Source organism: Sciurus carolinensis, chromosome 16 (genome assembly GCF_902686445.1).
Source record: "Sciurus carolinensis chromosome 16, mSciCar1.2, whole genome shotgun sequence".
Taxonomy (NCBI): domain Eukaryota; kingdom Metazoa; phylum Chordata; class Mammalia; order Rodentia; family Sciuridae; genus Sciurus; species Sciurus carolinensis.
The window spans coordinates 65,830,649-65,856,134 of record NC_062228.1 but is presented as its reverse complement, the minus strand read 5'-3'; the positions used below and the strand labels follow the sequence as shown (position 1 = coordinate 65,856,134).

At 48.9% G+C, this 25,486-nt stretch overlaps 1 protein-coding gene across 1 annotated transcript; it reads right to left on the bottom strand.

Moving 5' to 3' along the window:
- Znf71 (zinc finger protein 71) lies at window positions 1–25,380 on the bottom strand. Its single transcript, XM_047528337.1, has 4 exons — window positions 25,291–25,380; window positions 21,345–21,623; window positions 4,745–4,871; window positions 1–1,447 (listed from the first exon to the last, which is right to left on the bottom strand). The coding sequence occupies exons 1-4, from the start codon at window positions 25,330–25,332 to the stop codon at window positions 15–17; spliced, it is 1,881 nt and encodes a 626-aa protein (XP_047384293.1). The 5' UTR covers window positions 25,333–25,380; the 3' UTR covers window positions 1–14.
- Window positions 25,381–25,486: the final 106 nt, after the last annotated feature.

The window sequence follows — 25,486 nt, the reverse complement described above, 5'->3', positions numbered from 1 at the left end:
GAGGCCCCCTGGGCTCAGGTGTGGATTCTCAGGTGCCGAGTCAGGTTCGTGTTGCGGCTGAAGGTCTTCCCACACTCGGCGCAGCGGTAGGGCTTCTCCCCGGTGTGGATGCGCAGGTGCACTGTGAGCGAGGAGTTCTTGATGAAGGACTTCCCACACTGCGCACAGCGGTAGGGCTTCTCGCCAGTGTGGATGCGCTGGTGCTCGATCAGGTACGCGCTCTGGCTGAAGGCCTTGCCACAGTCACTGCACTTGAAGGGACGCTCGCCCGTGTGCACAATCTGGTGCACGACGAGCGAGGAGCGCCCGGTGAAGTGCTTCTTGCAGACATAACACTCATAGGGCTTCTCGCCCGTGTGGATGCGCTGGTGCTGCGTGAGCGCCGAGTTCTTGCTGAAGGCCTTGCCGCACTGCGCGCACTCGAAGGGCTTCACTCCGATGTGGAGCCTCTGGTGCTGGATGAGGTAGGAGCTCTGGCTGAAGGCCTTGCCGCACTCGTTGCACACATATGGCTTCTCGCCAGTGTGGTTCCTCTGGTGCAGGGTGAGCGAGGAGCTCTTGTTGAAGGCCTTGCCACACTCTTTGCACGCATACGGCTTCTCCCCCGTGTGCGTGCGCTGGTGCTCTGTCAGATGCATGTTCTGGCTGAAGGCCTTGCCGCACACGGGGCACACGTATGGCTTCTCCCCCGTGTGCGTGCGCTGGTGCACAATGAGGTGCATGTTCTGGCTGAAGGCCTTGCCGCAGTCCCCGCACGCGTAGGGCTTCTCGCCCGTGTGGATGCGCTCGTGCTGCGCGAGGGACGAGGTCTTGCGGAAGGCCTTACCGCACACAGGGCACGCGTAGGGCTTCTCACCCGTGTGCGTGCGCTGGTGCACCACGAGGTTCATGCGCTGGCTGAAGGCCTTGCCGCAGTCCCCACACGCGTATGGCTTCTCCCCCGTGTGCACACGCCGATGGATGGTGAGAGATGAGCGCTCGACGAAGGGCTTCCCGCACACGTCGCAGCGGAAGGGCTTCTCGCCGCTGTGGATCCTTTGGTGCTTTATGAGGGACGAACTCCGACTGAAGGCTTTGCCACACTCTTGGCAGCTGTAGGATGCCAGGCACTTGCCAGGGCCTGAGCCGCTGGGACGTTTCCCAAGCATCCCAAATGCGCAGGCCCCCTTCTTGGGCACCTCCAGCGGTAGGCGGTCCCGGGGGCAACTCTGGTTGGTAGAGACTTTCAACCCCGGGCCCTCGGAGGCAAGGCCCTCTGCCAGACTGCCGCCCTGGACAGTGGGCTGGCGCTCCCCACAAGGCCCCGCGCCCCAGCCGCCCTGCACGCATGCTCCTCCCTGGGCGCAGGTCCTCTGGGGCCCTCCCAAGGCTGCCCCGGCGGGTGCCTTGCTCTTCACAGTGTCGTCCTTAGCATCCGACTCTTTCATTTCAGGTCTAGTCCCCCAGTCTGGAAAAACAAAACAAAACAAAACAACAGAAGCCGTCAGCAATGCTGGGGGTAAGGAGCATCCACAGCGGGACCGGGCAAAGGAGACCCAAGATGCTGGCACGGCAGGGATGCGCCAAAAAAGCACGACGCTCTGATCTGGGCTCCAGTGCACCCGAGCCGGGAAGCAAGCTGTGGATGCGCGTGGCTGAAGGCCAGAGAGGACAAGAGACGTCCTTCCGGGGAGAGAGGGGCGGCTGTGAGCTCCCAAGACACGCAGGAGAGCCGGCTTGGAGAAGCGACTGGCGAGGCTCCCAACGCTGGGCAGGAACGACCGCTGGAGGCTGCCCGTCCCTGCCCTCGTCAGGTGCGCTGGCTGTGTCAGTGAACCCGGTGCCCACAGGTGAGGCCCGCTGGTGACTCTGCTCCTGACCCGACTCCTGTTGCCCCACCCCCGTGAGCCCGACCTGTCACTGGCTTCTCAGGCGAAGCGAGGGGACCTGCAGCTGGCTTCAGGGTGGGTGCTCTGCCCTCGGGTCCTGCCCTGGGGGCGCCCCAACCCCCACTTCCCCACTCTGAGGGTCCCTGTGCTCCTCTCTCATGGGAGCCTAAGAAGAAAAACGACCCCTGGAGGAGAAACAGTAAGACAAGAGGGAGCTGGGAGGCAGTCCTGCAGCGCTAGGCACCTGGACGGTGGCAAGGTCTGCACCACGGTGTGAATGACCCTAATGCACTGACTACACTTAGAAATGCCTGAGAGGGTACTCTTATGTACATTTTACCACAGTTTTAAAATACATCCTTAGAGACTTCGTTGTTGCCCTTGCTTCTCACCTCGCCTCTTGACCACCCAGACCACGCAAGTGCCACTGCACACACAACCGGCCTGAGTGGGACCAGAGCTCCCCGCAGCCACCACAGACTTCTCACCCAAAGAGCAACCCACAGGTTCCCCTGTGCTCCTGCCCCAGTCTCCTCTTCACCACGCACCTCTCCCTGTGAAGTCAGATCAAACCCTCCACTGGCAATGGAGTCTGGGCCTTCCAGACCCGCCCAGGCCCTCCCCGAGCTGCCTCCCTCCCTCACCTCCCAAAGACCATGCTCAGGGTCCATTCGCCCTCTCTCTCCCGCTCCCTCCCTCCCTGTGTGTGTATGTGTGGTACCAATTATTTAACCCAGGGGTATTTATCAGAGAGCCACATCCCCAGCCCTTTTGATGCCCAGGCTGGCTGGAACTCGTGATTCTCCTGCCTCAGCTGCCCAAGCGGCGGGATACAGATGTGCCCCACCATGCCCAGTTCTTGTCTCTTTTTATCCCCTGACCATGCTATACCCATTGTAAAAGAAAACTTAGAAGAAAGCCTTATGACCTTGGGATGGGCAAAGATTTCTTAGATCTGACACCAAAAATACTATCCATAAAAGAAAACAACTGAGAAACTGGAGTTCATCAAGTTAAAGATGTCTGCTGTTCAACAAACGGCTGGGCACCTGGATGCCCACACACCAAGGAACAACTTGGACCCCTTTCCTACACCACTCATAAAAATGAACCCCCAGTGGATCCAAAACCTAACGAAGAGCTACAACAGACCTCAAGAAGATCCAGGAGTCAGCCTCCTGCGAGACGCTCGGTCAGGCCATGGTTTCTTAGATATGCGCCCAAAGCACAAACAACAAAACATAATCTAGACTGCATGGACATCAGAAACTGTATTTCAAAGGGTACCATAAAGAAAGGGAAGAGAACCCCCAGAAGGAGGGGAAATATTCGCACCGCATATCTGCTCAGAGACTTGCATTAGGAATAAAGAATCTCAAAACTCCACCATAACCCAACTAAAATAATTGTGAAGAAAGCATGCCCAAGGCTTGATACTTTACCAAAGATAATACAGAAGAGAAATAATACATGGGAAGACTGTGGACATCAGATGAAGGCCAAGGTGATGAGGCCACATGCCTACATAGAGAGCTAAACTGGAAAAGGTCAGGCACAGCTGATGGAAACCGAATGGAACCCAGGACCTGGACATGCATGTTCCCTGGGGCTTGGCGTGTGACAGAATGAACTGAACACAGCCCAATACTCAGCAGGTCACAAATGGTGGGTGCCACACGGTGGCATGAAGGTGGGTACACAGCAACGAAGAGAAAAGGCTGCAGAGACATGCAGCAACCTGGGAGAACCGTGAAGAACACCGCCGGTTCGGAGAGGCCAGGCCGGGAAAGTGCGCACAGAATCGAGAATGTGCGGGTGAAACTACAGGGACCAGACCCCAGCCTGCGGGTGCCTCCCACGGGGAAGAACGGGGGGGGGGGGGGGGGGCGCGCAGGGACCCGCGAGGGCGACGAGGCAGGTTGGGTGGTGGACACGCTCTTGTCATGGACCTGGTTTCCCACGTGTCTGAACGGACTGCACTGCACATCCACCGTGTGCCCGGGATCACAGGTCAGCCGCACCCGAAGCAACCCAGGAAGGAGCCTGGCCCTCCTGAGCCTGCGCCGGGGCCCCTCCTCAGGACGTGGCGGGGCAGTTCCCACCGCAGTGCGCAGGGCCAGGTGCGTGCACAGTCTGCAGCGTGGCTAGAGACTGGGTCTTTTCCTTTGGTTTTCTTCCCACTTAGGCGAGAGCACCTGAAGGACAGACCCCTAAAAATGGAATTGTTAAAAATGTGGCTTACACTGCTAAACGTCCTCCAAGAGCCTTGCCCCAACGCTGCACTCCTAAAACGGGTCCCTTCCCCAAACCCTCGCACTGCGGGCTCGCATTCCCATTCGCCTTTGCGTACCCCCAGGAGGGCATCTCGACTTGGAAGGCTCCACTAGAAGTTCCCAAGAACTTTAGGGCTGGGTTGTGGCTCGGTGGCGGAGCACTTGCCTAGCACACGTGAGACCCTGGGTTTGATCCTCAGCACCATACAGATAAATAAATATAAAGATATTACAAAAAATATTTTTTAAAAAGCTTCAAAGTGTAACCTCATGTGTTTCTGCATCTGGGACTTGCCTGCTTGCCAGTTTGGTCCAAACACCATCCTTCACTTAGTGTTTTTGTTTTTTATTCCCAGGTGTTCTTTGTATAATCATGAACCTTCAATTATACATTTGAAGGAAATTATCTTCACATCATCTACCAACTTTGTTTTTAGCCTCAAGCTGTGCCAGGACCGGGAACGTACCCTCCCTGCCAGCTTCTCAGCTGCACCTTCCAGCAGCCCTGCCCCACTTCTGGCAGAGCCTTGTCAAACCTGCCACCCTCTTCCTGTTTCTCTGCAGTCCTGAAGTCACATGGTGTTCGACAGCGCCACCCCTTACCCAGCGAGACCAGGTTCCTGTAGTTCTCCAGCATGACGTCCCTGTGCAGGTCCTTCTGGGCCGGCTCCAGCCACTGCCACTCCTCCTGGGTGAAGTCCACAGTCACGTCCCTGAGAGTCACTGATTCCTGCAAAGCAAACCCACTCCACTCACTGCAAGGCCCTGCTCACAGAGGTGTGGAGGTGTGGCTGGGAACATCGAGAGGATTTGGAGGGTTTCTGAAGTAGTTCCAACACGGTGCAGGCCACTACCTTCCTCAGTGACTGAGTTACTGGGTGGGACACTGACAGGGAAATCGAACAAACAGGAGACAGGAGGGACAGTCACAGAACCAGGCGGGAAGGAGCCACGGTGAGCGCACGTGCGTCAGGAGCACCACAGAGGCGCTGCCCTGGTGGGTTGGCAGTCCAAGGGCCTTCCAGAGCTGCCCCAGACCAGGCGCCAGGCGAGGGCTGCGACAGCGGGCTCCAGGACGGCTCCTCCGGGTCAGGCAGGTAAGCCGGGGCATCTGAAGCACGCGCTCCGGGTCTGAAGAGAGCTCTCAAGGCGCCTCCTGAGGGCAGCGTGAGGGTGACGCTGAGCTCGTCTGGGAGAGCTGGAGAGGTTCCACAAGAGGGCCTTGGGGCAAGACCTGGGCCCTAGCAGGCAGGTCAGGCAGCTGGCATGGGGGCAGTCCTGGGGCAGAGGCGTGGGCCATGCAGACGACACCACGGCAGGGCGGCAGTGTCACAGAGCAGTGGCCCTCACTTCCTCCACAGCGGCTCAGTGCCAGGCCCTGCTCTGGGCAGTGCCATGGGTTAGGTCAAGTGCTGCGCCCCAGATGTTTCTAAGTGTGCACATCCTGACGCCTGAGAAGCAGGGCTGCTGGGGATGTGCTCAGTCACGGTGAGGTCATCCTGCAGTGGGCGGCCCTCAGTCACCACAGGAGACCTCCTAAGAGGGTGAGAATGCAGGCATGCAGAACACAGCCAGGATGGCAGCCGTGTGCCACTCATACGCCACCCAGCCGCAGACACCTTGCCCAGGCAACAGCCTCCAGGGTGGGAGGACAACTCCTGATGGCCCAGTGCAGCCACCGAGAGACTGACACCACATACTGGTTCAGAGCAGACCCACAGGACACCACAGTGGCCTGTCACCGCACCATGCCCTTTCCTAACTGCCATCCTCCCTGCCCCGAGCAGCTCTCGCCTTCCCAGCTGACCCGGGAGGCTGGAAGGAGTGGAGGAGGAGCTGGCACAGGGGGGCAGGTCCCTGCCACGGTTTAGGTGTGAGATGGCCCCCAACAGCTCGCGTGTGAGACCAGGCAGGCAGTGGGGAGGTGAGATGCTGGGCTATGAGCTCTTCCCCTCATCAGTGCACTGACCCCAGATGTTCTCCTCCACAACATACTTCCACCCTGATGTTCTCCCTCACCTCAGGCCCCAAGGAACAGAGCTGGCCATCTAAGACTCTGAAATCGTGAGCCCCCAAATAAACTCTTCCTCCTCTAATTGTCCTTTCAGATCTTTTGGTCATGCACCAAAAAGCTGAGTAAAACAGTCTCTCGTCTGGTCACACAGCAACGAGTGGACACCAGGCATGGAGACCAGGGCTGGCTCCAGAGCCCAGACCCTAACCTTAGAGGCCACTGCCTCTCGTGACCCAGCCAGAGGGCGGGTGGGGAACCCTGGGATGTTGCCCCACTTGCTCTTCCTGCATCTGCTCTGCTGCCTCTGCACCTGCTCTCCTCTGCCTGGAATGCCCATCACAACCTCGGCCTCGGTGAGGCTGGCCCCTCCTGGTCACTCCTAGATGGCCTCTGCAGGGGAGTGGCAGGCCTGATTCAGGAGCTAAGGGGACACCTGGCACTTGTGCACCTGTGTTCACACACACTGCTCGTGCAGCCCGGAGGTGGAAGTATCCCAGGGAGCAAAGCCAGATCCATCCCACTGGAACACAAGGTGGCCTTAGGGAGGGAGTTCTGAGCCTGCTACAGCACGGTGGGCCTCGAGGAACCCCAGCCAGAACACATCCTGGCTGTGTTCTGCATGCCAAGGCACAACGCTGCAGGATCCCACTGGTGAGCACTGGGGGCAGCCAAACAGGGGCAGGGGTCAGAGTTAGTTCTGGAGTTTCAGTTTTGAAGTCAGCATCATTCAAAACCAAAGGTGGAAATGGCCAAGTGCGTCCACTGAGCGTGGGCAAAATGTGGTGCCTGCCGTGGAGCATCATGCAGCAGCAAAGTGGAGCTCTGTGTGGTCCACACGGACACACCTTGTCAATGCTTTGCTAAATGAAAAATGTGGTCACAAAAGAGCTCCTCCTACGTGATTTCATTGATCTGAAACACAAATCTACTGAGACGGGTGTACATCAGTGGTTGCTAAGGGCTGCAGGTTTATGGGGCAGAACAGGAACGAGAGCTAATGAGTGCACGGTCTTGGAGAGGCAGTAAATGATCTAAAATTCATGGTGGCGATGGTGCACAACTCTGACGTCACCAAAACCCACCAAAAGGATGCACTTTGTGGCAGCTGAGGGCACCCCTAGAAATGTCAGCAAGTACCAGGTGAAGACGCAGCCAGCCAGGCTCAGAGTGACTCCACACCCACATTCCTACAGCACAGCGAACTGACACAGGAGCCAGGACCCACCAAGTGCTCAGGTGACAAGCAGCCGGCAGGAGAAGATGCAGCTGCTGCAGCCTGCGGGCGGGAGGCCCTGCACAGGCTGAGCACCCAGGAGGCCCTGCAGCACAGACAGACTCAATCTCTGACTCAAAATGCCTTCCAACCAGAAATACAGTGGAACCAACAAATCAAGCATGTGAGAAAAAGCAAGCCACGGAAGAACAGCTGTCACAAATGTCCATGCTATGCGCTCTACGCTTCTCACGACCTGTAGGAATACTAAGGTTCCTGCAGACCAGCAAGGCACAAGGTGAATCACACACCTGTCTACAGAAAGGGCTAAATAGATATTGTTTTTAAATTTTAAAATACAAAATAAATAAAAGTTAAAGTTAAAAAAATTAAAAGTAAACAAGTAAATAAAAGAAAAGGCTAATAAACATTTTCTAAGAATTAAGTAATAAGACACACACTGCCAGATGGAAAGAGGTCAGGTGCTACCATTTGTCAGCTATCATGCTCAAGATGTATCCCTGTCTCTTACATCCATTTATCCACTTGTCCACGTATCTTGTATATTCAGAGTGCAGTCCAAAACTGACAGTGGCCGGCCGGCTGGACCCTCTGGTCCTTGTCAGTGGGGACTCGCCCTGCCTCCACACACCTGGACAGGAACATGGAGACTTCTGCATAAATGCTCCTTCTCAGGAGACGCTCGTGAAGACATCACTGGTGATCTGAGACACAGGGAAGAGAGACACCTGCCCACGTCCCTCCAGATACTGTGTATAAGCAGAAACACCTGGCGGGACCAGCACATGTCCAACAAGAAGGGAGCCATTAAGTAAACCAGGGCACAACCACAGGACAAGCCTGCGCAGTCACCACGGCAGATGTCAGAAAGCAGTTTTACACCGTGTGCAGAAACCCCAGGGTGAAGTCTTTGATTAAAAAGCAGAACATAAAGACTACCTAGCCAGGGTTACTATTATTTCTGCAAAAAACATGTATGCAAAGGAGGGAGAGACAGACAGATGCTGAAACGCTCCAGAGTGCTTGCCTTGGGGGAAGTTCACAGGTGAATTTCATTCTCTTAGCCATTTTCCTGTGGATTTTTCTATGCCTTTAATAATGACTCAGCAATTTTCTCTTGCAATCTACTGAATATACATGACTTAGGAAGAAGCAGAGAATCCCCGATGGCAGAGGGAGGACAGCCCTTCCAGCCGCTCCGCTCTGAGCTCAGGGTCCTGGTAGGAGTACTGCTCCTCAGCGGGGTAGCTAAGGAGAGAATTCACTGATATCCAGCATCAGAGTCTCTTAGGGACTCAGAACAAGAAAGAGTGCTCTGGAGCCAACTGGCTGCTGCAGAGGGTGAACCTCCAGAAAAGCAGCCGAACTCAGCTGAGGCAGAGCTGAGGCGGATGGGTGTTTGAGAAGTGAGCTGTTTTCCGACTGGCTGCAGCAGCTGCTATGGAGCCAGGTCACAGCCAACACTGCTACGCAGGCCCAGCCAGCACCTGCCATGTGGCCCAGGGTGTGCCTTGCAGGATGTGCCTCGCAGGATGTGCACGGAACAGGCAGGGTACCCAAGTCAGAGATACCAAGGGCAGCTCCTGAGAGCAGCTGAAGCAGGCCAGGACCTGAGGGGCGGATGAGGGGCTGAACCTGGAAGGCTCCATCTGTGGCAGCAGAGTGTGTGCGGACTGGCTCCGCTGCCCAGCGTGGAACTCCTGGGGGCTCCTGAGAGCAGACTCTGGGCAGAGAACGCTGACTGCCAGGCCCCAGGCTCGTGTTGATCTGATCGCTCCAGAGCAGTCGCCACCCGACCAAGCCCTGAGGCCTGAGGAGGCCTGAGGCCACCGCCAGGACTCCACCAGAGAGCTCTGCAGTGGCCCACTCTGGGCGCACCCTCTGGTCTGCGTGGACAGGACTTCCCACCCCACCCTACCTGTGCTGGGAGAGCCATTTCAACCAGCTTCAGGCTCAGGCCCCTCCAGCAGCAGCCAAGGGAGCAGCACCAGGAGGCGGCTGACAAGCCCCGGCCCTGGCACGCTCACTCAGACATGCCAGGAAGAAACGAAAGGACAGCGGGGCACAGGCAGCGAGGCAGTGACGTCCATCTTTGCTGACTGTTCTGACCGCCTTAGTGAAGATTCTTTTTGCCGTTGTTTTTTTTTTTGTTTTTGTTTTTTGATGATCTTGCTGATTGGTTCATATATATAGATAAATATTTGTTCCTTTAAAAAATTTTTCAGTTGTCAATGGACCTTTATTTATTAATTTATTTACATGCAGTGCTGAGGATGAACCCAGGGCCCCACATGCACTAGGCAGGCACTCCACCACTGAGCCCCAGCCCCTTGTTTTTATTTACAGCTTTTTACGATAGTTATTTTTCCTTGCACATCTTTTGAGGGGTAAGGTTTTTGGTTTATTTTTGTGTTTGTTTGTTTCTCTTTCTTACCTTTCTTCTCCTGCTAATAGCCAGATTCTCATGTTCTGATCTCCCTTTACTTTGCTTCTCCTATTTTTCCCCTCCTTCCATCTAACCACCCCCTGCTATCTCTCTTCTGCACTCTGTTCGCATTTTGAACATTCTTTCTTTTACCTTCTTATCACATCTCTTTTCGTGAACTCTACTTTCACTGTCCTTCAGAACTGCCATTCATGCTGCTGCAATCACTACTGCAGTGGATGGCACAGTCCATGCCTGCTGTTTCCTTTACTGCCAGATCTAGTTCACAATCACTCACTGTTATTGCTGTTGGCAACTGCTGACCCCCCTTTCCTGTTTTTGTGCTAATTAGTGTTGTGGGTGGCACAGTTGGCACCTGGTGTTTATTTTGATGCTGCGTATTGTTTGCATTGTTATTACTATTGTGTGATAATTCCTTTTCTATGAGGGGTGGAAATCTACAGAGACACTATAAGTTCAGTAGAGACAATGCTGCTGAACTAAATTCAGCCAAAACACAGCACACCTGGCTCCACACAGTGATCGTGCACAAACTTCAGCAATACTTTAATGCAAAGAATAGAAGAGGAAAAAAGAGATACCTTAGCAAACAGGTCCCAAGTAGAAATGGCTAGGTAGGGGGCCCTCAGGTCCCACCTATGAACATCCACTACTACTGAAAAAACAGAATTAACACAAGGCTGTGGATACCAGGGGTCTCAATCCAGATCACTCTAGGACACTTTGGCAAGCAAAGATTGTGCCCTCAAAAGGCCCACACATAAAAGTGCAAGAGAAATCCCTTCCATGAAATCCAGCACAGGAATACAGGAAATGAGGTAACACGGCACCTCCTAAATCATCACTCAACAGCAACTGACACCAAAGGTGTTGACATGGATGAAGTATCAGATAAAGAAGTCGAAAGAATCATTATAAAAATGATCAATGAATTCCAAGAGAACACAGAAAAATGCTGAAAGAATTAAGGCAGTCAGTACAGGCTATAAAGGAGAAATTCAATAAGGATATAGAAATACTAAAAAAGAACAAAACAGAAATCTTGGAAATGAAAGACAACATAAATAAATTGTTCAACTGAAAGTCTCTATAATAGACTAGAACATAATCTCAGCTGGAAGACAAAGTGGCTAGCCTTGAACAATCAGACAGTAATGAAGGTAAAAAAGGGGCTGGGGATATAGCTCAGTTGGTAGAGTGCTTGCCTTGCAAGCACAGGGCCCTGGGTTCAATCCCCAGCACCGAAAAAAAAAAAAAAAAAAGTGTTTTGCTGGGGCTGTGGCCCAGTGGCAGAGTGCTCACCTAGCACATGTGAGGCCCTGGGTTCGATCCTCAGCACTGCATAAAAATAAATTTCTTTAAAAAAAAAGAAAGAAAGTAAAAAAAGAAGTAACCATGATCAGAATATACAAGAACTCTGGGATTTAAGAATCGCTGAAACTGAAGAAAGGCATGAGATGCAGGCTAATGGAGTGGATGACTTCTGCAGGGAGATAGTAACAGTGAATAAGCCAGACCTTGAGAACAAGACAACATCCAGATACAGAATGCATTCAGAAGCACAAGATCAAAAAAGGATCTCTGCACGATGCTTTATGGTTGAAATGCCTACCACGTAGACAAAAGCCTCGAGAGAAAAACATCAGATCCCATCAGGAGTCAAGCCAATTAGAATCACTTCTGATTTCTCAGCATAATACCTAAAGGCTGGGAGGGCTTGAAATGTTGTATTCCAAGTCCTGAAACAAAATAACTATCAACCCAGACTGCTGTATCCAACAAAGCTATCCTTCAAAATTGAAGTAGAAATTAAAACCTTACAAGGTAAACAGACTAAAAGAATTCATGACTACTAATCCAGTAGCAGAGAACTGAAAGAAATACCTCACACAGAAGAAATAAGAACAAAGCCCAGGGCTCACAAAGGAACAAGTCTCATTTGAAGAGTAGCTAAGCAAATGAGAAATGGGACCAAATGAAACACTGGAAATAAAACAAAATAGCAACAATTAGTTAAAAAAAAAAAAACTATAATAATATTAAGTGTAAATGGTTTCAACTATCCAAAGAAAAGACACAGGCTGGAAGAATGGATCAAAAAACAACACCCAACTATATGTTGATTGCAAGAGATGCACCTTACAAGCAGACAGTCACAGGCTGAAAGTGGAAGGAGGGAAGTTGATATACCAGGCAAAAGAAGCCCCCAAATAAAGCAGGAGTTGTTACTCTCATATCTCACAAGGCAGACTTCACACCAAAACCAGAAGACACAAAGACAGTCACCTGATAATGGTAAATGGAACGATACAACTAGAAGATATAATGATAGTAAATATTTATACCCCAAACTCTGGTGCACCTAATTACATAAAATAGACAATATTCAAACTAAAGACTCAGATAGACCCTAATGCGATAATACAGGGTGATTTCAACACACCTCTCTCACCAACAGAGAGGTCATCCAGACCTATCTAAACTCAGTTTAGACTCATTGGAACTGAAAAATATTATAAATCAAATGGCATTAACAAACATCTATAGAGTATTTCATCCAACAAGAGCTAAATATACTTTCTTCTCAGCAGCTCATGGAACCTTCTCCAAAATAAACCATATTTTAGTACACAAAGCAACTTTTAGCAAATACACACAAACTGATAAAATTCCTTGCATCTTATCAGATCATAATGGAATGAAATTATAAATCAACAACAAAACCCCACAGAAACTATATAAACACATGGAGATTGAACAATACTCTTTTGAATGATGAACAGGTGATAGAAGAAATAACAGGAGAAATTTTAAGATTCTTAGAATCAAATGAGAATAGTGATACAACATTCCAGAATCTCGGTGACACTATGAAGGCAGCTCTAAGGGCAAAGTTTATAGCTACGAGTGCCTACATAAGAAAATCAGAAAGATCCGAAATAGATTAGATTAATAAATTAGATCCGAAAACAATCTAATGATACATCTCAAGGCCCTTGAAAAAAAAGAAAAAAAGAACAATTCCAACACCAGTAGAAGGAAGAAAATAATTAAGATCAGAGCTGAGGGGCTGGGGAGATAGCTCAGTTGGTAGAGTGCTTGCCTTGCAAGCACAAGGCCCTGGGTCGATCCCCAGCACCAAAAAAAAAAAAAAAGATCAGAGCTGAAATCAATGAAATTGAGAATTTAAAACAAATACCAAGGATCAATGAAACAAAAAGTTGAGTCTTTGAAAAGATAAAATTGAGAAGCCCTCAGTCACACTACACAAGGAAAAGAGAGAAGACCCCAAATTAATAAAATTAGAGATGTAAAAGGAGAAATCACCACAGACATCATAGAAATCCAGACGATCATTAAAAACTATTTTGAAAGTTTATATTTCAGTAAATTGGAAAACCTAGAAAAAATGGATATACTTCTAGACACATATGAACTGCCAAAATTGAATCAAGAGGATGTAGAAACTGCAGACAGATAAATAGCAATGAGATAGAAGCAGTAATAAAAATTCTTCCAACAAAGAAAAATCCAGTAGCATATGGATTCTCAGCTGAATTCTATTAGACCTTTAAAGAAGAAATAATGCCAATGCACCTCAAATTATTCCATGAAATAGAAAGAGATGGAACACTAAGAATTCATTCTATGAAGCCAGTATCACACTCACAGCAAACCAGATAAGGACACATCAAGGAAAGAAAACTACAGACCAATATCCCTGATGACCTTAGATACAAAAAATCCCTAATATTGGCAAGTTGTATTCAATAACACATTAAGAAGATTGTACATCACGACCAAGATGTTTATTTTCTCCTCCCAGGGATGCAAGGGTGGTTTATTTAACAAGCAAATTAATAAATGTAATTCATCACATAAGTAGAAGGAAAAAAATCACTTAGTCATCTCAATAGATGCAGTGAAAGCCTCTGACAAAATTCAGCACTCATTCATGATAAAAGCACCAAAAAAACTAGGTATTAAAAGAACCTATCACAACATCATAGAGGCCAACATCATAATGAATGGGCAAAAACTGATGTGTTCCCTTCAGAATCTGTAACAAGACAAGATGTCTTCTCTCACCACTCCTACTCAACATAGTATTAGAAATTCTAGCCAGAACAATTAGACCAAAGAAGGAAATAAAATGGATAAAAACAGGGAAGGAATAAGTCAAACTATCACTGTTTACAGACAATATGGTCCTATACTCAACAGATCTAAAATGCTCTACAAGAAGACACTGGAACTAATAAACAAATTCAGCAAAGTAGAAGGTTGCAAAATCAACAGACAAAAATCAATAGAATCACCGATAAGAATACACCAATAATGAATCAACTGAGAAAGAAATCAGGAAAACAATTCCATTCACAATTGCCTCAAAAAAAATTACCTAGGAATGAATCTAACCAAGGAGATGAAAAACCTCTACAATGAAAATTATAAAATTATTACGGAAGAAAGAAATTGAAGAGGACCTCAGAAGATGGAAAGACCTTCCATGTTCATGGATAGGCAAGATTAATATTGTTAAAATGGCCATATGACCAAAAGCAACAAACAGATTCAATGCAATCTCCATCAAAATATCAATGATATTCTTCAGAGAACTAGAAAAATTCATTTGGAAGAATAAAGACCCAGAATAAAGCAATTCTAAACAAAAACACCAACAAAAAAAGCAGCAATGCTGGCAATATCACAACAGTTACAGTAACAAAAACTGTATTGCACTGGCATAAAAACATACATATATACCAATGGAACAGAATAGAAGACAGAGATAAACCCATATAGACATGGTCATCTTATCCTTGATAAAGATGCCAAAAACATGCACTGGAGAAAAGACAGACTTTTTAACAAATGGTGCTGGGAAAACTGTTTATCCATAGGTAGAAGAATGAGACTATATCCTTCTCTCACAGCCTGCACAAAAATCAACTCAAAATGGATCAAAGACCTAGGAATGAGACCAGAAACCATGAAATTTTTGGAAAAAAAATGAGGTCAACACTCTAACATACAAGTACCGGCAACAACTTTCTCAGTAGGACTCCTAAAGCTCAGGATATAATGCCAAGGGTTAATAAATGGGACAGCATCAAATTAAAAAAGCTTTTGCACAGCAAAGGAAACAATTAAGAATGCAAAGAAGAACCTACAGAATGGGAGAGAATCTTTACTAGCTACTCTTCTGATAGAGGGTTAATATCCAGAATATATAAGAACTCAAAAAACTTAACACCAAAAACAACTGGGATAGATTCAAACTAAAAAGCTTTCTCTCAGCAAAGGAAACTATCAGCAATGTGAAGAAAGAGCCTACAGAGTGGGAGAAAATCTTTGCCAATCATACTTCAGATAGAGCACTAATCTCCAGAATCTATAAAGAACTCAAAAAACTCAACACCAAGACTACAAATAATCCAATCGACAAATGGTCTAAGGAAATGAACAGACACTTCACAGAAGAAGACCTACAAACAATCAACAAACATATGGAAAAATGTTCAACATCTCTAGTAATAAAAGAAATGCAAATCAAAACCACCCTAAGATTCCATCTCACCCCAATCAGAATGGCGATTATCAAGAACACAAGCAACAACAGGTGTTGGCGAGGATGTGGGGAAAAAGGTACACTCATACATTGCTGGTGGGGTTGCAAATTAGTGCAACCACTCTGGAAGGCAGTATGGAGATTCCTTAAAAAACTTGGAATGGAACTACCATTTGACCCAGCTATCCCACTCCTTGGCCTATACCCAAAGGACTTAAAATCAGCATACTACAGAGATACAGCCACATCAATGCAATTCACCATAGCCAGATTGTGGAACCAACCTAGATGCCCTTCAGTTGATGAATGGATAAAGAAACTGTGGCATATATATACAATGGAATATTACTCAGCCATAAAGAATGATAAAATTATGGCATTTGCAAGCAAATGGACGAAATTGGAGAATATCAAGCTAAGTGAGATAAGCCAATCTCAAAAAACCAAAGGAAGAATGATCTCGCTGATAAGTGGATGATGATACATAATGGGGCATGGGAGGGGTTAGTTTTAGGGTTAGAGTGAGGGTTAGGGAGGGGGGCAAGAATGGGGGAAGGAAGGACTGTATAGAGGGAAAAGAGGGATGGGAGGGGTGGGGGGAAGGGGAAAAAGTAACAGAATGAATCAACCAACATCACCCTATGTAAACGTATGATTACACAAATGGTATGCCTTTACTTTATGTACAAACAGAGAAAGAACATGTATCCCATTTGTTCACAATAAAAAAAAAAACAAAAAAAAAACTTAACACCAGGAAAAAACCCAATCAATAAATAGGCAAATGAACCAAACACTTCTCAAAAGAAGAAATACAAAGTCCAACAAATATATTTAAAAAGTTCAACATCATTAGCAATTAGGAAAACAAATCAAAAGCACACTGAGATTTCATCTCACTTCAGTTAGAATGACAGTCATCAAGAATATAAGCAATAACAAATGCTGGGAAGAATGTGGAGGAAAAGGAACACTTTTACAAATTTGGTAGGGTTATAAATTAGTACAACCAGTATGGAAATCAGTATGGATCTCCTCAAAGACTAGGCACAGAAGCACCATGTGACCCAGCTAGGCCACTTCTTGTACCCTGAAGTCATCATGCCAGAAGCAGTACATGCACACCCATGTTTACAGCAGCACTCACAATAACCAAACTGCAGAACCAGACTTGGTGTCCATCAATGGATGAATGGATGAAGAAAATGTGTTATATATACATGATGGAGTTTTACTCCGTCATAAAGAAGAATGAAATTATGTCATTTGCAGGAAAATGGATGAAACTAGACATCATCATGTTAAGCAAAATAAGTCAAACTTTGAAGGTTAAAGGTCTCATGTTTTCTTTCATATGTGGAAGCTAGAGAGGGAAAAGGAAAAGAAAGGTGGGAGGATCTTATAAAAAATGAAGGGTGATCAGTAAGTAGAGAAAACGAACTAGGGGGACGGGGAGGAGAAGGGGAAATACTGGGGAACGATGCTGGTCAAATTCCATAGCTACACAGTGTGTGTGTGTGAACATACAACAACAATCCCACTGCTATGTACAATACAGTGCCCCAACAGGAAACATGGAGAAGCTCACCAGTACTGCATGGGCAGCTACGCGTTCGGATGCTGCAGCCAAACAAGCAACGTGAGTCGCTTTCAAAGGTAGGGGATCCCCGGGGCATAAGACTGGATTTAAAAGAACCCTCAAGGTTGAAATGGCAGAAACAACATTTCTTCCTCAACTTTTAAAACGATCGTTCAGGAAGGAAGATCATATATGGGACTCCAACATCCCTGTGCTTATCTTGGACAGAGACCTGTGAATGGACTGTGTCACCATGTGAGGCACCCCCTCCCACACAAATGCATCTTAATTGAGCTTCTCCAGAGACCCTCACCACAATTTTCTTGTTAACAGAATATCAGCAAAGATCTCTGCAGAAGGACTCAATGTGGTTAGAGTCCTATTTCCTGTTGCTCTGCTCTGTCTTGCAAAAAACTAAATTCACCTGCAGGTTTGATGGATGTTACTCTGCTTCTGTGGTATAACCTGTAAAATCCCTAACTGTTCTAAGAAATGGGACAAAAAGCACTTTCTGAGAACTCAAAGAAAAAAAAATATTTTTACGTAGACTTCTGCAAAAATGTGAACCTCCAAGCCCCCATCCCACTGGGTATAAAGTCCAAAGAATTTCTAGGCTTGGGTTCAAAGGAAGTTTTAGGCATGAGCCGCACTCTGAATGGGCCAGCCGCACCAATAACCCTGCCTCCTGCTCACTCCTCGGGTGTCCAGCCCCTTCTGTCCTACATCAGCTACAGTGCCCACGGTTCTCTAAGTGAGCACTTACATACCATTTACTTTCATTATGAAATATTTCTGGTCGAAAAAATCCAACAAACAGCCTGGAGGGGCCTGTGCAGGCTGAGACCCACTGGGAGGCAAGAGCCCAGAACACCAGGCCCGAGATTCTGAAAGGAGGCGGGGCAACGTGACTCACCAGTGTCGCATCAGGCAGTAGCTGAGCTGCCATCTCTCCACCGGTGCGCAGTCATCAGAGGAAGAGGCCCGGCCTGAGGTGCCGACAGAGCTGTGCGTGAGGGAGGCAGAGGGAGACCTGGTGAGAGGCAGACCCAGCCCCTCCGAAGGGCACACAGGGCAAACATTTATGGGGCTCACTACATGCAAGGCACTCCACACGTGATCTCACAGGAGCCCTGCCTGCCCAGAAGTGGGCACTACTACCCACCCACTTCACAGATGGAGACACTGAGGCCAAGAGAGTCGAGCCACTGCCCCAGATCAGAGCCGGGCCTGGAGTGGGGTGGGGTATGTCTGGATCCACATGCTTAACACTAGCCCATTGCCCCCCAAATGCACCTCACACGGCTGCTCCGACACACACAGTCTTCTGGGGGTCGCAGGACCCCCTGGGCTCTCCCACTGACCTTAGCAGACTGTCTCCTTGGGCCAGTGCTAGACCAAGGCCCCTCCAGCTGCCCTGCCCAGCCCTAGTCCCTTGGGTGCTGCCCAGACCTCAGGCTGCCATTATTACTACTGGAATGAGCCACCTTTGCTCCCAAGGGCAGACCTGGCTGTGGCTGCCCAGGGCTCCCAGCAGCAGATTCACCGGAGGTCCCATCCTCCCCACATGCTAAGGAGAAAGGGCAGTGGTCACAGCTCATCACCTCTGCCCTCCTCGTGCTCCCCTTACAACAAAAGGAGAGCCCAGGCCCCAACCCGACCCCAGGCAGGGCTCGCCACCCAGCCAATCACCGGGCCTGCCATTCCGTTTGCCATCCCCTGTTCACAGTCACACTCGGCTTCACCTTACACCAGTCGCAGGGTGCCATTTTAAACTCAGTTGATTTAAGAAGAATCAGTGACTGAGCTAAAAGTGAAGAAACCGGAAAGCTGGCACAAGTCAGGGCAGACGCCTGGAGTCCGAGGCAGGACTGGCAGCCTCTGGAGATGGGCGCTCACTGCCTGAGTCACCTCCAAAGGAAACAAGGGTTCCTCCTGCCACTGGCTGAGTCACACCACCTGGACGTGACAGATGTCCTAGATTTCTGAGATACCATCCCAAAATGATGATCCTCTGCCCCCTGGGGGCTTGTGTTCTGGGGAGGAAGACAGGTGACCCTCTATAGGAAGCCCTGTTGAAGTGATGATGTGTGCTAGGAGACTGGAGTGGGCTGTGCTGCAGGGGCTCGGCTGGAGTCGCTTCTGCAAGTAACCTTGGAGCTGAACTTGAGGCCCCAAGCAGGAAGACCCTGTCTCAAAATAAAAAATTAAAAAGGACTGGGGTGTGCCTCAGAGGTAAAGCAGAGAGAGAGAGAGAGACAGAAAGACAGAGAGAGAGAGAGAAGGAGCCTGACTGGCAACTAGTGGGACAGGCAGTGCCCCAGAGGGGTTGCAGTCCTGAAAGACAAGCAGGAAGCAGGAAGCAGGAAGAAGTCATGGGGCACCGTGGCACATGTCTTTAATCCCAGCTACCTGGGAGGCTGAGGCAGGAGGATCTCAAGTACCAGCCAAGTTGGGAAATTAGAATTTGGAAATAAAATAAAGGGCAAGGTAGCCCTACCTAGCATGTGAAGCCCTGAGCTCCATCCCCTTACTGGGAGCCAGTGGGGAAATGGAAACAAATGAATCCCTGTTAGGAAAGGAACAGGTCCAATAAATGGAGGGGCCTCTGAACCAGGAGACTTGGGTCAGTTCTGGAAAGCAGAACTCAGTCCGGCACCTGTCAATGTGTTCGAGGTTTTACTGAGCGGTGGGCAAGGTTACTTCTGCCCAGTGTTTCCAGTGGTAGGTGAGGCCAGGATGGTGCCTTGAGGTGGGGAATGGAAATGGGGGGAGCTGCTCATCATTTTTTTCCTTTCTATTCCTCTGAATCGTGTCCCTGGATACAGCAACCTTAGAGTCCCATTATAAGATTTTTAACAGAATTTCATTTTTAAAGCATACTCCTTCTGGGTTAATGGTCTCTAGCCCTCACCCCAGCACTGAGATCACACTGGTTCCTTTGACTGGACTGTGGCAGCGACCACAGTCAACTTACCCAGTCTGCACAGAGCAGGGTCCCGTAACACATGCAGGGCCTGGGAAAAGTCTGATTTATTTTAAAATCGTGAGAAAAAAGGTCAGTCTAATGCAGCCGGGATTACACTTGTCTGTATATTGATAGAATCACAAAATACAACTTCAGATTTATTTTTTAATGGAGTAAGCTGCCCATGAACAGAAAGAGCGCCCAGAAGCTTCCCTGGAAGCAAACTGACCAGGAGTGTGGCGCCCAGTGGCACCCAGCTTGGCTTCTGCAAACTCAGTGGCTTCTCGTGCCCCTGCTGAGCTTCCTGGCATTTCCTTCCTTTCTTTCGTGTCCTCTATTTCAAGGGGAGCCTCCCTTAGGAAAAACCCTGTGACCTGTGTCAGTTGAGCAGAAAGGGTTAGGATTTCCCACCTATCTGGTGGCTAACTTTAGGGACCCTGGAACCTGGATGCCTGAGTGTAGCCTTGGGCGATTCGCTTAAAGTCTAAGCCTCAGTTTTCCCATCTGTAAGACAGTTTCAGAAGCACTGGAAAAGTGCCAGGACCAATACCAGCTCAACGCACTCCTGGAGAGATCATTCCTGTGGTGGAAAGGGTGGGGACCGTGAGGCCCGTGAGACTCTGGAGCCTGCCCTGTGGGAGTCGGAGAGAAACAGCGGCCCCTTGCCCAGCCCTGTCACCCACGCACGTTCCCTGCCCGCCAGGGACAGTATTAGGGAGGAGGGCAGGAGGTGGACAGAACTGTGGGCCAGAAGATTGGGACTCTCTAGGCCCCCAGCTCTGGCACACGCCGCTTGAAAGGGGCACATCCAAGTGCAACTGCACGCCTGCACCCACCCAGAGAGCACTCACAAACACCCGGAAACACTCAGACGCTGGCGGACACTCCCACTACCCCCGACACAGAAGGAAAGGCTAGACACAGGTGGACACACCGCGGGCAGCGCGGAGACACCATGGACAGAGATCATACCAAAGACTCAGACCCAGGGCACCCGCAGAGTCGCCCCCACACACTCCCAGCGAGACGAGGACTCTGATGAAGCCTCTGCGTGTGAAGGGCTTTGGCACACACAAGGCAGGGCCACCAGTGCCCCAGGCGGACCTGCGCCGAGACGCTGGGAACACGAACGCTCTGTCTCCACTCCCTGCCCAGCCCTGCGGCACTCGCCCGCACCGTGCACGCCCTCTCCAAGCCCGTCCCCTCCGGGGGACGGATCGCCCGGCAGCGCCGCGCAGAGGGCGGGATGGGCTGGGCTGGACCGGGCCCGCCCCGCCGCCGACTCACCCGCGCTGTGCCGGGACAATGACCGCACCCGCCAGCCCTCCCGGCCGCGGTGCGCCTGCGCGGACAGGGCCGCACCACACCTCCCGGAAGCCCGCGCTCCACGTACCTCCGCCCTTCCCGCCGAGCCGGGCCGGGGTCCAGGGCGCTTCTCCATCTCCCAGCGGCCTCCGCGGGTTCCCTCCTCCGCGGGGCGCGGGAGGACGCAGAGGCGAGGATGGGGTGGTGGGGAGGGATGTGCTGGGCAAGAGTCAGAGGAGAGGACGGGGCAGGGAGGAGGGACCAGTGAGCGGAGGGCAGGTGCCGGAGGAAGGGCGGGAGGTGGAGAAGCTGGAGGACAGAGGCCGATCCCATCTGAAGACACCTTGCAGATGCCGGCGGACTGGACCTAAGGGCGGTTTATTAGTAGAACATTTGTAAGCCACAGACAGGCAAAGAAGCAGATGAGCCCAGAGAGTGCTGAGCAAATTTCCAGGGGGCCTTTGGTTGGGCTGAGTTGGCTCAGCAGACCATAATGCAGTTGTCCACGCTGAAGCCACACCACGCCACACCGCCAAGAGAAATCGGCTTGTACATCTGATCTTCCAAGAAATCAGGATAGGGGGAATGGCCAAATCCCGAAACAGGGCAGTTCTAGCAGTCATGGGGAAGGCCCCTCAGCTTTGTCCTTTACAAAGAAAGTAACTGAAACCTCTGCTCCAGGTTGATCTGCTTTCCCACCCTTTCCTGCCTGCAAACCCACCTCCTAGTCTCAGCGCACTAGAACCCCCATTCTCAAATAGAAAAGAGTAGATCTTTAATCTAATTTTGGTGCAATTTTGCCTTTTTAGATACCAAAAGAGAGTCAGGTACGGTGATGCATACCTATAAACACAGCAACTTGGGAGGCCGAGGCAGGAGGATCTCAAATTCCAGGCCTGCCTCAGCAACTTAGTGAGACTGTCTCAAAACAAAAAAAGAAAGATAGATTAGCTCAGGGGTAAAGCACCCTGGATTTAATTCCCGGTACCAAAAGTAGAAAAGGAGATTGCAGTACCAACTGCCTTTCAAAGTCCAGAATGAAGTGACTGACCGGGTCCTGCAGAACCACACAGTAGAGCATGGTCAGTTACTCACCTGAAAAGATGAGCTCTCGCAGCCAATGGAGGCAAGGGGAACTGCACAGAAAAAAACATGTCTCTGTGCCACATTGTATTTCTGAGGCTGGGTTTGCACATAATGCACAATGTCATTTTCATGTAGCTGTCTTGCATGGCTACATGTGCATTTACATTTATTTTTCCAGCAGCACATAAATTCTACTGAAGGAATACACCATGATTAATTTATCCAGCACCCTAAATGATGGGCACTTAGTTTGTTTCTAATAGTTTACCATTAGATTTTTTTTGATTATTATGTTTACCTCTGCTTGTACACTTTGGTTTCAGAGGAATACTGATTCATGTGGTATATATACACAGTAGTATAGGTAACCAACAGTGGAATTCTTATTTCCCATGCACTTACCATTACTGGAATCATCACTCTTCTATTATTTACAATCAGCCTATTGGAGGGAAAGTACATATACACTTGAATGTGCAGTTCCTTGATTACTAATGATGTGGGGTAGTTTCCCTTAACTGATTATATTTCATCTTCTGTCAACTGGCCATCAGCTTTTCATTTTCCTAAGTTGCAGATGTTGCCATTACCAATTTGTACCGGTGCTCTGAATGCCAGGGATTATGATCCTTCATTATATACATGGCAAACATTAGTTTTCCCATCACATAAATTTTGTTCAGCCTAATGTCAGCTTCTGGGTTATGTGTAATGCTTAAGGTTTGACTCAAACCAAGGGTATAGAAATATTATTCTACATCTTTCCTATAATTCACTACATTTAAATCTTTAATCTTTTAGGTTTCCATTAGTGTACAAAGTACAGGTCAATGTTATTCCAGTGAGCTAAGTGTACCAATACCATTTAATCAATACATCTCCTCTACACTGCAATGAAAAATCAATTTTTTCCATGTATACAGGAAATCTGAAGGCTGTATGTGCTCTGCATGAGGCTGCTCATCCTGTAGCCTGCACCCTGCATCAGAAGTGAAGAGGAGCTTGAGCCAGGAGCAGCAGCACACACCTGTAAACCCAGCAGCCCGGAGGTGGCAGGAGGATCACAAGTTCAAGGCCAGCCTCAGCTGCTTAGGGAGGCCCTAAGCTTAGTGAGACCCTGTCTCAAAATAAAACATTAAAAAAGGACTGGGGGTGTGGTTCAGTGGTAGAGCATCCCTGGGTTCAGTCCCAAGTACAAAATAAGTAAGTAAATAAATAAATAAAAAGACAGAAAGAAAAAAGAATGAAGAGGGAGCTGGAAAGCTCTGCTTTTCTAGTAGTCAGGGGCTCTGCTTAAGAGCTTCCTTCACAGGGACCTCTGGACTGTCGCAGGCAGCACCCAAGAGCTTTGGGCACTCCAGAAACACATACCCCTACAGGGACAGGTTAACTACTAGAGCACAGAGAACTTCTCTTTGGAGTGACTAAAACTATGGTGACAGTCACACAACTCTGAACACACTAAGAGCCACAGAGTGCTACTTCCAGTGGCGCTTGGGGGCTCCTCTTTCCTTCTGCTAATGGAGGCATGGAATCCAGGGGATGGGGGCCTTATCCAAAATTGTATGGCATGTGAATTATTTCTCAACAAAGCTACTACCAAGAATTCCTCCCACAGCCTCTCACTCACTGTGACCCAGTTCTCTCTTCAACACTCAAAACGTCCTAAGTATTGCCTTTGGGTAACACGTGGGACTGTGATGCTCTCAGTGTGCCCTCTGGGCCTGTTCCCTCTGCGTCTCCCCGGTCCTCTGCCTCCAGAGCCCCTCAGTGCTGAGGAATAAGACACCGACACCCAGTATCCCAGCGCCTTCATTAACCCCTCTCGTTATGGCACGTGTCTGCTTGTCAAATAGCAGTCAAGCTTTTGTTTTCTCCCACTCATCTGTGAGGGTACTGTTTTTTGTCCATCTTGTACCCCAGCACATCCCCAGCACCTAAAACCATGCCTGGCACATGCGTAAATGCTCAGTTAACATCAACTGAATGATTACTAATTCCCAACACATACTACATTCCTCAGTGCAATCACAAATCTATAGATAGGTGGACTCAGGATCACCGATTTTAAAAAATTGGGATTTATATTGTAGTATCAATGAATCTACATACTGGGGGGGAAATATCAAGACCCACTTGTGTATTTCCGCATAGAAGCAATAGAAGCATATCCAGCCTTCCAACTTTTTTTTTTTGTGGCACTGGGGAGTGAGCCTAGAGGTGCTCTCCATTGAGTTACATCCCAATCCTTTTGAGGATCTCGAACTTGAGATCCTCCTGCCTTAGCCTCCCAAGTCACTGGAATTATAGGTATGCACCACTGCTCCCAGCAACTTTTTACTACTTTACAAATAAGTTTAAAATCTATGTTCAAATTTAATTGTTTGGATATGTCTTGTCAACCTCAGGAACAAGACAGGAAGTTTCAGTGCAGTGTTTTTTGTTGTTTTGGTACTGGGGTGCTTAGCCACCAAGCCACATCCTCAGCCCTTTTTAGTTTTTATTTTGAGACAGGGTCTTGCTAAGTTTCTTAGGATCTTGATAAATTGCTGAGGTTGGCCTCAAACATGCAATCCTCCCGCCTCAGCTTCCATAGCCACTGGGCTTACAGGTGTGCGCTATGGAGTTACTGTAGTATTTCAATGCTCCAGAGCAATTGAAAATACTCCAGAACTTGTCTGTACCACTATGTGTGTGTTAAACTGCCCTTTTCCATTTCTTTCATGGCTACTAACCTATTTAAGCTTCCTAGCTCCGTTTTGCTAACCATCCCCTGGCTAGTCCGATGTGCTTCCAGAATCTTCTGTTATAACTGGCTTACTCTCTAAGTGTCAGGTGAGGAAAGAGTTCCTGTGCTGCTGCCTGTACTTGACATTCTTACAGGAGGGTGAGCCACTATGTTACCTATGCATCAAAACCTTTCAATTCTGAGCTTGATCATGACTCACAGGGAGGGTGGGGTCTCCAATCTGCTGCACAGCTGCAGGCATCTTGTCTCAACCTGCTGGTCCTCTTTTCTGAAAATGGTTGTAAGGAAGCCCTGACCTGAATGACTAGTATTTATGCAGCACCAAATATATGTCAGGACTGAGTGCAAACCCTGAAACAGATGACCTTATATATTTCAAAGAAAGTGTTTTAAAT

What these genes read in the sequence shown, in the direction of transcription:
- Znf71 (XM_047528337.1), bottom strand. Translation starts at nt 25,332, where the DNA reads ATGCCTGCAGCTGTGCAGCAGATTGGAGACCCCACCCTCCCT. An exon ending in GCTCGGCGGGAAGGGCGGAG is followed by an intron (nt 4,872 to 21,344) that starts GTACGTGGAGCG and finishes TTTGCTTTGCAG; the next exon opens with GAATCAGTGACTCTCAGGGA. An exon ending in CAGGAACCTGGTCTCGCTGG is followed by an intron (nt 1,448 to 4,744) that starts GTAAGGGGTGGC and finishes TTGTTTTTCCAG; the next exon opens with ACTGGGGGACTAGACCTGAA.